The 14407-nt window shown below is 42.7% G+C and overlaps 1 protein-coding gene across 6 annotated transcripts in view; it reads right to left on the bottom strand.

Annotated features, from left to right (window-relative positions):
* VPS13C (vacuolar protein sorting 13 homolog C) overlaps positions 1-14407 on the bottom strand; it is a 270747-nt gene that overhangs the window by 234477 nt on the left and 21863 nt on the right. For 3 of the 6 annotated variants that reach the window (XR_014473471.1, XM_083183522.1, XM_083183526.1), the window contains exons 4-8: positions 13082-13177; positions 7333-7428; positions 7173-7229; positions 3180-3242; positions 2830-2939 (exon numbers count right to left, since the gene is read on the bottom strand). Coding sequence is in view for 5 of the 6 variants with exons in the window: in XM_083183522.1 (XP_083039648.1) it covers positions 2830-2939; positions 3180-3242; positions 7173-7229; positions 7333-7428; positions 13082-13177 (422 nt within the window). In the remaining variant the exon portion in view is untranslated. The remainder of the gene's footprint in view (positions 1-2829; positions 2940-3179; positions 3243-7172; positions 7230-7332; positions 7429-13081; positions 13178-14407) is intronic. The other 3 variants (XM_083183524.1, XM_083183523.1, XM_083183525.1) reach the window with 3 other exon arrangements.

The following is a 14407-nucleotide window of genomic DNA, read 5'->3' as shown; positions in this document are numbered from 1 at the left end:
TTTGAATATAAAAAAAAAGTGTCTTTATAAATGTGTAATCTACTATATTCAAGATAAATAAACATTGTAGAATATTTTTTAAAAACTAAAGCCTACAAATTTGAAATGACAGTACTTGTAGATTTTAAAAAAGCTACAAAAATAAATGCAGACGTCTGGCTGGTCAGTGTATAGCACCGTATACTGTGCTACTGTACCATGAAGCCAACTATTATTGGTGCAGATATATTATGCTTGGAGTGGAGATAAAGTAGCAGGTGATAACACACCAGCCAATTAGCTATGTTTGAAAAAGGACAGAAGAGTTGATTGGCTGGTGTGTTATCTCCTTCCATAGTACCTAATCTTCCCTTTCTCATGGGGCATGCAGCACCCAAGTGGTCGAGCAAGCCGCCCGTTGCAGAGACTCACTGGCTGAGGACCTTAATGACTTGGCAGACTCAGTGAAGTCTTATGTAAAATTCTGCAGGGACTTATGCGTGTCATCAAAAATCGTCTGCATCTACGCAAACAATAAGCCCTGGTTCACTGCCAATTTGAGGCGGCTACGCCTCTTCAAGGAGGAAGCACACAACAGCGGCGACATTAACAAATACAGGCAGTCCAGGAACACCCTTACAAGGGAAATCAAGGCAGCTAAGATACGATATGCGGACAGGCTTGTGTCCAACTTCTCCATGAATGACCCCCAGTCAGTGTGGAAAGGTCTTAAGGCGGTCACAAACTACAAAAGCCCACCATCCTCTTGCGCAGTCACCAGTCAACAGCTAATAGAGGACCTGAATCGCTTCTACTGCAGGCTTGAAAAGCCCTGCGCCCACAGCAACATATTTTCCCATCATGCAACAGCAGAGGCTGCTCTGGCAGCAACCCCACCACTCCCCCAGCGCTCCCTGCTTCCTCTACAGGTGAAAGAACTGGAGGTCACTAAGCTATTCAAGGGCCTGAATTGAAGAAAGTGCCAGGGCCAGATGGCGTAGCTCCATCTGTCCTAAAAATATGCGCTGATCAGCTAGCACCAATTTTCACAACGATCTTCAATAGATCACGCACTACTGGGATAGTCCCAGCCTGCTTCAAGAGCTCTCTTATTATCACTGTGCCAAAGAAACCTTCCCCCTCTGGCGACCTCAATAATTACAGACCTGTTGCACTAGCATCGGTGGTGATGAAGGCGCTAGATCGCTTGGTACTGTCCCACCTGAAAGCCATAGCGAGCCCCCTCCTCGACCCTATGCAGTTTGCCTACAGAGCTAATAGATCGGTGGAGGATTTTGTGAATCTTGGCCTACACTTTCTCATGCAGCACTTGGCCTCTCCAGGAGGCTATGCGAGGGTCCTATTCATGGACTTTAGCTCCGCCTTCAACACTATCATCCCTGATCTTCTGCGTTCAAAAATGTGCAGCTTAGATGTCCCAGAATGGCTATGCTCATGGGTGACGAACTTCCTAACGGACAGGGTACAGAGAGTCAAGGCGGGGAAATTCATCTCAGAGGCCAGGACAACCAGCACGGGTGCACCGCAGGAGTGCGTTATCCTTCCCTTTCTCTTCTCTATCTACACAAATGACTGAACCTCGGCAGACACATCTGTGAAGCTCCTTAAAAATTCACGGATGACACCACACTGATAGGTCTTATCACAGAGGGCAACGAGTCTGCCTACAGGACGGAGGTCAATCGGTTGACCTCCTGGTGCAGCATGCACAGACTACTGCTAAACAAAACAAAAACTGTGGAGATGATCACTGATTTCAGGAAGACCCCTCTCTCTCACCCCCCCTCATTACGGAGGACAGCGTGGTTACTACGGTCAAATCCTTCAGATTCTTGGGCTCCACGATCTCCAAGGACCTAAGATGGGGACCTAACAACGAGAGCACAGTAGGAAAGGCCCAGCAGAGACTTTCTTCTCCAACTAAGGAAGCTTAAACTGCCACAGGAGCTTCTGATACGCTTCTACACAGCTATCATCCAATCCATTCTCTGTTCCTCAATCATAGTCTGGTTCGGTACGGCCTCAGCTCATGACAGACATAGACTACAACGCATCGTGAATACAGCAGAGAAAATCATAGGCACAAATCTCCCTGCAGTTAAGAACATCTATCATGCAAGGGTCCTGAAATGAGCTGGTAGGATCATCAAGGACAAGTCCCACCCTGCACATGACCTGTTCCGGAGGCTACAGTCTGGCAGACGGTACAGCTTAAGGCCTACAAGGACTACTAGACACAGAAACAGTTTTTTCCCCCCAAGTGGCCATCCTAGTCAATTCCTCACTAGCGTAGCCCTAACGCATCCCCAACCAAATAGTCAACTAAATCTGTCATGGCCCCTCCCTAGGTCATGTTGATATGCTGCTAATTGTCTTATTGTATGTTCTAATGTAATGTAACGTATTGTCACAGCGAGCGGTAGTTATCGGAAACAAATTCCTGTATATTATGCATCTTGTATTGATACACCTGCCAATAAACTGATTCTGAATTGGTGGTGCAATGCCTTTTCTTTTAAAAACAGAGGTGACCGCCATCACCTCCCTTGTAAACACCATCAGGCCACTAATTGTTTACGATCTGATGCTAGATTGCTTGCTAGATCGAAGGACTCATTTGCGCACATACAGAATTAGATCTGCGCAAATAACCAACATTATATTTACGCCAAGTATTGATTAGAAGGACCGCCTTCAAATTAGTTGTGGGGTAAAATTGTTATGCAACAGCACACCTTTTTTTTCCAAAAATGTGTAATGTAATCGCAATGAATTCTAAATAAATAAGATTGCATCTCTCCACACTCAGGGTAACGCCTAAATACTCACTTCATCCTCATATCTGATGTGAATGTTTGTGATTTTGACCTGTAGATTCTTGATAACCTGTGCAGCTAGTTTTTCCAGGAATGTATCTTTTTTTTCCTCCTTTGGTTTGTCTTTAAAAACAAAAAAACACAGATAAAAACTTGTGTGTCATGAGTAATATGCTCAAATAATTCTGATGTTCTGTTTCAGGCATCGTTTCTACTCAACAACTTTGCAATGGTCAATGAATAATAACCAAGAAAAACTACAGAAGACAAGACAGAAGACCCATTGTTTGGAATATCAGCAGCATTCCAATAAAAATCAAGAGATCAAGCAAGCATGCTTAAAAAATAAAATTGTTTACCCACCTTTTTTAGTGTCATGAACCTTAAAACGTTTTTTAAAATGTTTGTGCTTTTTACGTTTAGGTCCTTTATATTGAAAGCATTAGTATGAGAGAAGGATAAAAAAAAATTAGTTAAAATCAATGCAAACTTATAGGATGAGGGGACCACAAGCCAAGAGGTCTGTTTACTAAGCCATGGGGAGAGATAAAGCAGAGAGTGAAAAGTTAAAGGAGCTGGTAGGGTGATAATTTATTAAACACATCATAAGATGGCAGCTAAACACTGAAAGGCTGGTACTTGATCTCCATCCACTTGATCGCTCGCTACAGCATAGTAAATAGACCACACACACGATATCCTTAATGAGAAACAGATCTCATGATGCGGCAACAGAAAAGGCCCCCATACATTAGGCCGACATCTCTGACCTGATTTCCCTGGTAGCTCCCCTGGGAGGGCTCACATATCATTAAGCAATAGATGTGCCAAATTTTGCATGTGATAAATCACATGAAATTTATCACATGCAACTCAAAAGGGAGCTGCAGACTGAAGGAGTCAGGCAGGGGGGACACTGATCTGGGCAAAGCGAGCTGGGTGCAGGAGAAAAAAAAAAAAAAAGCATACAAAAGAAAGGGTAGCCACTGATTGATCTCAGCCAATCAGCGCATCCTTCATATTTATTTGTATGTTTTTTGTGTTTTTTTGTTTTTTTTATTCACCCGGCTCTCTGCGTCCCCCCCGCATCGGATGCGATACATCATGGGTACTAAAAAGGCACCCACGATGTGCCACTACTTGCGGCACATAAGATTTATGGCTTAAATCCTCATGGCATAAAAGGGACATAAAGCTATTTTTGTTTTTACTGATACAGAACAGTAAACAACCCATTTACGGAATAGAATATACACATTTGCAAACGTCAATGTTAGATCTACTGTTCAACAAGTCTATTCAACATCAGTATCTTTATTTTTTTAATTGCCTGTATCAATTAAGATCAACAATTATGTTTATTTGTTATATCAACTGTATGTATGTATGTATGTATGTATGTATGCATGTATGTCCAAAGGAGTGACAGAGCTTGATTGACCTGCTGCATGTCTGACCTCAGACTCTGATCCCCCCACCCCTGGCAGCAGATTGCATACAATACATCACATGTTAAAGAACTGCATGCGATCCTTCTTGCCGGTGAAGGTCCCAGGTGGCTCAAGGGGATAGGCTGACCATACACTGCTGCGATAAGTCTCAGCAGGGTATGGCCACCTTTAGATAGATGAATGTGGCAACAGTAGCTTTTTTTCCTCTTTTCTACATAATTAAGGATATTGTGAGTCTGCGTAAAGCCATTAGTGCCACTTTCCCTGATCTGTGCCACACAGTCTTGGTGACTTTAGTGCCAACTGAAAGGAAAAGCAGCTACATTCCCAAGCCAATAGTTGCTGTGAATGCAACCTTCGCAAAGTCTTGGGATAGATTACACTGACGTGCAGGGTTATTCTCAATAACTTTGGGTAAGACAATGAAAGATAGACAGCTGTAAAGTGAGAAGCTTGCCAAAATAAACACGGACAATAAGAAGAGATACGTGTGTAATGACAATATAATAAAGGAAATTATTTCAATGCCTTTAAAAACATGAGTCACAAGATAATGATTTATGATTTTACACACACACACACATGCATATACACTATTTATTTCAGATAGAATGTATTCCACGACATATAAAAGAACATCTCAAATAGACAAGATAGCATGTATAGCACAGGACTCAGATAATATAATGGTCATATCTCCTCACAGGATGCGGTTAACAACAGTATACTGATGTCAGCATCCTAACATTAGAGGATACCGACACTGGCATAAAAAGTTTAAGATCGCAGATGATTTAGCATTAGGCCAGTGAGCGGAGGGGGGCAGGTTTGTCCTCTAGTGAGGGACTTCAGGTTAGGCTGTGGTTTTGCATGATTAAGCACTTAGAACTAGAGATGTGCAGATCCGGATTTACCCGGATCTCAAAACGGGATCTTATTGGCAAAATGCGGTCACATGTCTTTGATAGCCAATAAGATCCTGTTTTAAGATCCGGGTAAATCTGGATCTGCACATTTCTACCTAGAACGGGAGGTTCGGGTTAGGATGTGGAAGAGTAGGCTTAGGCTGTGGGGTAGAAAGGTTAGAATTAGACATGAGTGGGAACAAAAGTTAGGTTTAGGCAGGGTGGGGGAAGGTAAGTATACTTACCTGACCTCTGTCATCAATCCCTGTATTGGGATGCTGGCATTAGTTTTCTCATCACTAGCATCCCATCAGTCAGTCATCTATATGTATTTACTTCCTCACTTGGGTATGGGGGGGGGGGGGGGGGGGTTGGATATATGAAACCGTAGACCAATGTAGAAGTTGCCTATAGAAATTAGTCAGCTTTGAGGTAACAATTATAAAAAGTACAGTCATGAATGGCAGAAGCTGATTGGTTGATATGGCCAACTTCTCCAATTTATACATTTCAATTAACTACCGTACAGGCGTTTAACACTAAGGGGTAGATTTGCCAACCATCACTTTATCAATGTCACCAATAATTATCAACTTTTGTACCATAAATTAAAAACAGCAACTGTAATAAAAGGTACCTGTGTATTATCACGGCGCCCCCGATTTCCATCGAAGGTCATTGTACAACCAAAAATCGCGTTACATCGCATGCGATGCGACCGATTTTAAGTCGCACATGCACCCAGATGCCTAATTCCTATGTTAAATGCCCCCGAGACCATATTTTAGATAGTCATTACCCATCACGGTGGGTGTACAATGTTAAATGCCCCCCCCCCCCCATTGTTAACGCCACCCCACTATTAACGCCAACCCGAAGCGTGGCGAGGGGCGGGGGTATGAAAAGGTCGGAGGACTCGTACCGCTGCCGCTCGCCACGCTTCGGGTTGGCGTTAATAGTGGGGTGGCGTTCACAATGGGGGGTCATTTAACATACTTATTACCCATCAGGGTGGGGATACAATTAAAAATCGGGTCTGGCTGGCGATTTAACATTGAAATCGTGTCGCATCGCATGCCATAATAATAGCATGTGATGCAACACAATATTAAAATTGTACACTCTGCCCGGGAAAAGCCTCAAATCTGTCCCATCGCATACCTTAATTAGTGGTATGCGATGCGATGGGCGCCGTGATAATACACAAGTACCGGAATAAATGCTAAGCAAGCATTATTTAACATTTGTTTCCCTTTTAAAATCAATCTGTTAAAAAGGCGCAAACGATGAGCAGCTTTATTAAAGCAGCAATCCGTAAAATTTACCCCCAGAGAGTCATGCAAGACCCTTAAATACAAAACTGTGGGACCGTTGAGGAAATCCTGTTTTGTAACATTTACTTTTGAATTAAACCAACACATTTTTACAGATATTTGCAGGTGAAGATCGCTTTATATGTGGGGATGCAAAATGTAACAGCTTTATTAATATGTTTGCCTACATATACACTCACAGGCAATACATACTGTAGCTAAAATGTATTCGATTGAATTGCACAGCAAGCCAGAAGACAAGCAAGCAATTTTGACTATTGTACAGATCTGTACTATATAGTCAATGCAGCCCTTTCTATCTGGCTTTGATTTGTGCTGTGCGGGAGCGCGAATCGGGACTGCAAGGTTAAAAAAACTGTGCGATCCCGATGTGATATTGACTATACAGTCAAAATTGTATGCTGCATTGTACCTCTACGTGCGTACATACCATTAGTTCAGGAAATTTAAATCTTTTGTACACCTCTTAGCATACTTATGTGGCCATAATGGTCATTCACATTTGTATTCTGCTATTCCCGCTTTCTAGTCAGATCGCTTAGAAATAGCCACGGAATCACCCCTTGCCCATAACAATTTTATTAAATAAAAATTACACTTCTAATGAATAGATTTTTTAATGGCATTTAATTTCCAGCATATTGCAAAGAATTTTTTTATACGCACCAGATGTTGTGCTACTAGAAACAAAGCCCTGCAGGTTGTAGCAGTCTCCAAGTACTTCTGCATCCAATGGCAAGCAATAAGCAACAGAAATTAAAATCATTTACGTTTTTTTGTAGATAAATCCTGATATGCTGACTTTTACCATACAATAGCCATCTACCTTTCTCTTTCTGCATGGCCTCTTCAATCCGCTGTAGCTCTCTCTGCTTTGCCTCTTGCAAATTTCTTTCCTCTTTCTCTGCATCATATTTTATGCCTGTGATGAGTAGAAACACACAAAAATTACAAATTCCACTCACTCACTTAAGGGTTGTTTTAAAAAAAAAAAATTTATTACACAAAATATCTTATATTCGTACTGTGGAAGATCTTGAACGGACATATTTATTTGATTTTGTTTAAGGGTGGTATGCCTGGAAATATCCGGGCTCAGCTGCACTGCTGCAGCGGGCGGTCGACGAAAATTTCCGGGCATACCACTAATATGGAATAGGTGCGCACCAGTGGTGTCCAGGTGTGTACCACTGGCGCACCACCTCTAGAGCCCCCCTACCACACACACCAGCCCCCCCCCCCCCCATCACCACTGCTCTGGTGTTCATTCGCCATAGTCCCCCTGACCCCTGCTGCCATTCATTTTACATTAGTGACGTAGACGACAGGCTCAGGGATGTTCGGGGTGGCTCGGGGGGAACTCGGGAGCGCTCAGGAGGTGAGGCACCCAAAACCTCCCGAGCCTTCACGAACATCCCTGAGCCTGCCGTCTGAGGTCACTGCTCTGACTGTACGAACGCCGGAGCGAAGGTTAGGGGGAGACTGGGGGGGCTCCTACGGTCTGTGGTGGGTTTTTCTGGGGCAGAACAAACCTGCCCTGGTAGGTTTGTCCTCCCCCCAGCAAAACACACCACTCAAGGGGTTAAAGGATTACAATAACACAGACACACATGGCATGTATTCAAATGTTAAATATTTAAAACTGATTATGCTATTTATGGAAACCCAACCCATGCCTGCAGCCTTTCTCCAGTATGTTCATAGGTAAAAAATCTAATAAAATAAAAAAAGTGTCTAAAATCAGCGTGATCACAAATTGGTAATGGGCTTTGTATTGTATGAGAAGATTGTGATCAACAGTGTCAAATGTAGCAGAAAGATCTAGAAGAATTAGCAGTGTTTTGTATTGCATTTTCATTTACATATTTTGTGGCAGATGCCTTATTTAAAATTTTCCCAGCTCCCATTTTACATATGTGAGCATACATGTTTGTCTTATTTTATTCAACTGTGGCTGCAATGATTGCTTTGTTTTGCCCCCGCAAAAAAAACTGGCAATGTACCAAAGAGCACATGATGCAAAGGGAAGAGGTGCAAGATGGAACTGTCCTTGGGCCCTCCCTTCAACCCTTATACAGTATGAACAGGATATGCACACTTTAACAAACCAATAATTTCAGCAACAGAGTCTGCCACACGACTTTGGCTGAAATGATTGGTTTGTTTGGGCCCCCACAAAAAAAGAAGCAAATAATCTCTCCTTGTACAAACCGGCTCTACAGAGTGGAGATGCTTTCCTCATTCTCACCCTTTCAACTGCTCACCCCCTTCATTGTATACATCCTCACTGAGTATTAATTAGTCCCCGCTGGAATCCACCATCACAGGGCCATTCGTACATCTTGGAGGCTCCAAATTATGTGGAAGCAACCTCTTACGTCGATTGCCGACAAGGTTCCCGGCTGCACTAAAAACTCTTTCGGAGTTCCTCTAAAAGGCCTTTTTTCCTGCCAGTATATATATATGGACTGTCTGACATGCCTACATGGATGCGGTCACCGATATAATCCTCCACCATTCTTTCAATGGTGGCAGCATCATATTCAGTGACAGTAGGCATGTCAGTAATTGTAGGCAGCTCCTTCAGTCTGGACCAGAGCCAAACTTGCTCCTTACTGCCCTGCATCACCGCTAGCAGTTCTTCTATTAAAATGCATTTTTTTCCTCGCAGCCCCAGTTGCAGGAGAAAATAATAGGAGGAGCTGATGCTGTATCACCTTCCGCTTGAGGTCTTGTGTCCGCCAGAAAGAGAGAGAAAATGTAAGCTTTAAAGCTAGCATCAAGCATGTTGGCCACAAAGTAGTGTTCTGATATCAACAGATTGACTACCATTGAATTATGGCAAAGAAAATGAGGGTCTTCTTCCACAAGCCCCACACACAGTGTAATTGCTCCATTTTAGTTCCTCCACTTTCTCCAGCGGCTTGTGCAAAAACCTGATGAGTGGAATGACCCATCAGTGTCCGAACTGACTTCACGTGTAGCAAGTTCGAAGAGTTGGAGAAGCTTGCACAGGACGGAAATCATTCTCCACTACGCTTGAGTCATTGCATTCCTCCCTCTTTTGCCTATGTCATAGGTGGATGTATAGGCTTGAATGGCTATTTGCTGCTCCTCCACCTTCTGAAGCATATAGAGGGTAGCATTTCACCTCATTACTACCTCTGGCTTCAGGTGATGGTATGGCAAGTTCAAGAGGGTTTGCTGGTACTCCAGTCTTCGACACATAGTTGAGGAATGTTGAAATTTGCCCAAAAACCCGACAGTATCGCTTGCACACTCCTGTCATTTTTCAAAAAATTCTACACTGCCAAATTAAATTTTGTGTGCAAAACATGGGATGTTCTGGAATTTGGCCAGATGTAATGTTCGCATATTATTGGTGGCATTGTCAGATATAAAAAAAACCCCGGAAAGTCTATTTGTGCCATTGTGCGATTATCTCCCTCAGTTTCTTTAAGAGGTACCCATCAGTTTGCCTCTTACAGAAACTGATGATACACACCACGTAACCTGCCTAGTAACGAGTTGCCATTTGAGATTATGCTACTGATGCCGCTGCTGTTGTTGCTGAGTAAGGCAATACATCTTTGTTAGCCATTGACATGTGACATGTAGGGTGGCCAATCCCGGGATCGGGATCGGCGGGATCCCGGGATTTGGCCTAAAAAACGCCGGGATTTGAATCCCGGGATTGGATCTTCCAATCCCGGGATTTCGGGATTATATGCGCATATCTAATGCCGGGCAGCGTCTGAGCGAGTGCTCAGACGCTACCCAGGAGTTCCTGATCCCCAGACTGCAGTCTGGAGCTGGTATGGGCAGTCCAACCTGCGCAGCGTGACCTCTGACCATCACGCTGCGCAGGTCGGATTGCCCATACCTGCTCCAGAATCATCTCTGACCTGGACAGCGTCGGCCGCCCGCTCTGCTGCCCGCCCGCTGGACCGGACCTGGCAGCGTCGGCCGCCCGCTGGACCGGACCTGGCAGCATCAGCCGTCGGCTCTGCTGCTACCGCCGCCGACGCCTCCCGCTCCTGTCTGCCCTGCTCCCGGCCGCTGGTGTAAGTAAATGAATGTGCGGGGCGGCTGGAGCGTGGGGGGGGGACTGGGACTGGGCTTCTTATTTTATTGTTTTTTTGGCCTAAACTGACTTAGAGATGCCAATCCCGGGATCCCGGGAATCCCGGGATTGAGCATTTTTCAATCCCGATTCCCGGGATTGAAAAAATGCCCCGGGATTGGCATCCCTAGTGACATGTGAAACAAGGCAAAGTGGACAGTGTGTACAACTATATTTTTGACAACTACACTTTTATTACAAGCGTCAGGCTTGCCAGTAAAGTGGAATCTAGATGGGATTGGGTACCAGGGACACTGCACATCCATCAACGGTCTAAATCCCAATGCACTGATGGCAGATACTGGAGGCAGATGTAACACCAGCATAGTCGTTTCGGCCTCAGTAATCCGCTTTGCAACAAGTTGACTGCGGTCATACTTAATCTTCCTCGCAAAATGACTGTTGGACAGTCAATTGCTTAGTTAAAATAGTAGAAGTGGTCTTCAGACTTCCTCTCTGGGATGACAATCGATTTCCAGCAGCATCAGCAGGCATAGCATTCAAGGATCCTCTGGAGGAATCCCAAATAGGAGAGGAGTCAGTCATGCCAGAGACATGGCCTGCAGGACTACCTCTAATCCTGACTGAGGAAGAAATTGATGAAGGGGGAGTTTGTGTGGCTTGTACGCACCTGTAAACAGGAAAAGGGGATTTAGGTGTAAATTAACTGCTTATGCTCTTGGCCAAAGTTTCTGAACTTGACAATAATGCATGATGAATGCGCTGCAGGCGACGTATAAAAAAGATGTTCCTTGGTGGTTGGCATCCTTACCCCCTACTTATTATGCTTTTACAAAGACTACATGTGGAGAGACAGTTGTCCAGATTTGGGTAGGAATTATTTCAGACCAAAGAGGTGGATTGTCTTTTGCCCAGGCATGACAATGGGCCAAAATGTGTCTCCACCAGTGACTGATTCAAACAAACTACATGACCATCAAAAGCCTCATCGACAACTTCCTCCTCAGTGCAGGATACACCAATATCCTCCTCATCCTAGTGTACTTCTACAATGACATCTCAATCTTAATGTTTGCAACTGGACTTGCAGAAGGGATGCAAATGGTGGAATGAGACTCCTATTCCCATACAGTGATGGGAAGAAGGTCAGGCCTAGACATCGCAACTGCGGACACACTTGGACTCTCCTTGAGGATTTGTGTTATCTGTGCTTTAACCAGCTTTTTTTATATTTTTAAGCCTGAGAAGCTGAACCACAAGTTATGAACATAGGCCAAGACCTTAGCCTTTCCTTGCCACTTTGGGATCTTAGATTAACGTCTGGCGCAAAACTTGGACCGGACTTGAATCCCAACGCAGATCGTGAAGTTGGGGGGGGGGGGGGGAGGATTCGGCTCTCTGAGATCTGAATTGCAGCACACCTGGTGATTCAGGGCCAACAATTCATCACGAATTTTGCCTTTTTTTTAGGTCTGGAGGGCTTCAACAGTGATGCATACAGGGACTATGGTCCAACTAAAAATAAAGGATCAAGGCTCTAGAAAGCAGAGCAGATTTAAAAGCTCTTGTCCAAAGCAAAACCACACCTAACAGACAGCATGTAACTAAGATGGTATTTTCAGACCGACAAGATATCAACATGATGGCAGTTCACTTTGTTCAAATAAGCACGAAAATGGATTGGAGAACCAACCACAAAGGTAACTTTGCAGGTAAGAGATTGATAGGCTAATTCCATTAGCCATGCTTTGCATTAACTGAACACAAGTTTTCATGATCAACTGAGGTGGTTTTCTGCGTTTTATTCCCGGAAGATTCTTTTGTGTAGTAATTTTCATTTTTAGAGTTTAAAAGGGTGCCAGAACACTGCATGGATTTATATTTTTTACCAAATTCTGATGAATCTCATGACTAAAAAAAAATGTATTCATCTATTATGAACCCATTATATGCTCTAGAAATACATGTGATTTTGTTGCACATATCAAAGCATTCAGCAACACTATGCCACAAGGCATATTACAAGACATTTGGGGTTGTATTCAAATATTTTCATGGTCACTAGAGCCCAAAAAGGGTATTAAAATGTAGCTCCATTCAGGCGCATAGGGCTGCCAGTGCCAGCATTTCAGCTTCAACCCACTGGGGTGGCAAGTCTGTGAAAAGACACCCATTTCAGCGCTAAAATGGGACTTTTTGCTGTGTGCCTATTTGGTTGGGTTTTGCTGATATTCATGGCTAAAGCCAACCTTAATTAGCTCAATAAGCACAGTGTGTGTGTGTACACATGTATGAGGGGAAAAATGTTAATACATACAATTTTTATAAAACCATGTACAGTTTATTGCCAAAGCAACTGCTATAATTTCCTGATCCATGCAGTTATCACATTTGTATATTTTTAATATTACATGTTTACTGATTCTTATCAAGTACTATATAATTCCCAGTAATAAGGAACAGGGAAAATAGCTTGCAGTTGGATACTCACTTGCTCCTGGTACCACCAACAGATATAGACCCTCCAGTGTGGCAACCACTGCATCACCGTACAAATTTTTCCAGGGTATTTTTAGTGTCAGTTTATCTGTGAAAAAAAAAATACACATTTTCTGTACTGTATTACATTCATTCCATCTGTTAAGCGCCTTGAGTCCTATTGGAGAAAGAGCGCTATATAAAAAAAAAAAAAATTATATATATATATATATATATATATATATATATATATATATATATATATATATATATATATATATATATATATATATATATATATATATATATATATATATATATATATATATATATATATATATATATATATATATATATATATATATATATATATATATAGTCGTGGGGAAGGCACTCCAATTCAATAGGTAAATGGCTCCGGTGCCTGTGCCAAAAGGACGCGGACGGCCTGTCAATAGCAGAAAAAAAACTTCAATGACTCAGATTGCTGTCAAACGTTTTCGATGACGATGCAATAAAGCATCGAAAACGTTTGACAGCAATCTGAGTCATTGAAGTTTTTTTTCCAAGTCTCCGTGGGTGCGTGCTACCTTCTGATATATATATACACATACATACATACATACACACAGTAGATAAGAATGGCACTCACCAGGGCTTTATAATCCAGTTTGGATATTTTATTCCATCACATACTGTAAGTGGATAAATACAGATCAGGTCGATGTTTCGGCCACAGAACATGGCCTTACTCATGACCACATCACACTTATGTGATGGAATAAAATATCCAAACTGGATTATAAAGCCCTGGTGAGCGCCATTTTTATCTAATGTCTATTTGTGTGGATTCTACGTAGGGCCACTGAGAGGCGACCCCAGGCATTGATTTATAAGTGTGTGTCAACCTGTTGAGAGAGAGAGAGAGAGAGAGAGAGAGAGAGAGAGAGAGAGAGAGAGAGAGAGAGAGAGAGAGAGAGAGAGAGAGAGAGAGAGAGAGAGAGAGAGAGACATATATATATATATATATATATATATACACACACACATACACACACACATATATATATATATATATATATATATATATATATATATATATATATATATATACATACATACATACACACACACATACATTTGAATTAAAACTGATATGCAGTACCTAGTGTTCAGTCTATCACCCTGCACTTTGAAAAATCCTTGCAGTTCCTCCTTCCTGCCTGGGGTGTCACTCTCTGCTGTGATGTCTCTAACAGTCTGGTTGGTAGCTCAGTATTGATATACAAATCAGACTTTGCTAGAACTACCGCTATAGACAGAAACACCCCAGGAAGGA

This window comes from Crinia signifera, chromosome 4 (genome assembly GCF_055691185.1).
Source record: "Crinia signifera chromosome 4, ASM5569118v1, whole genome shotgun sequence".
Lineage (NCBI taxonomy): Eukaryota > Metazoa > Chordata > Amphibia > Anura > Myobatrachidae > Crinia > Crinia signifera.
This window is presented reverse-complemented; position numbering and strand designations above follow the sequence as displayed.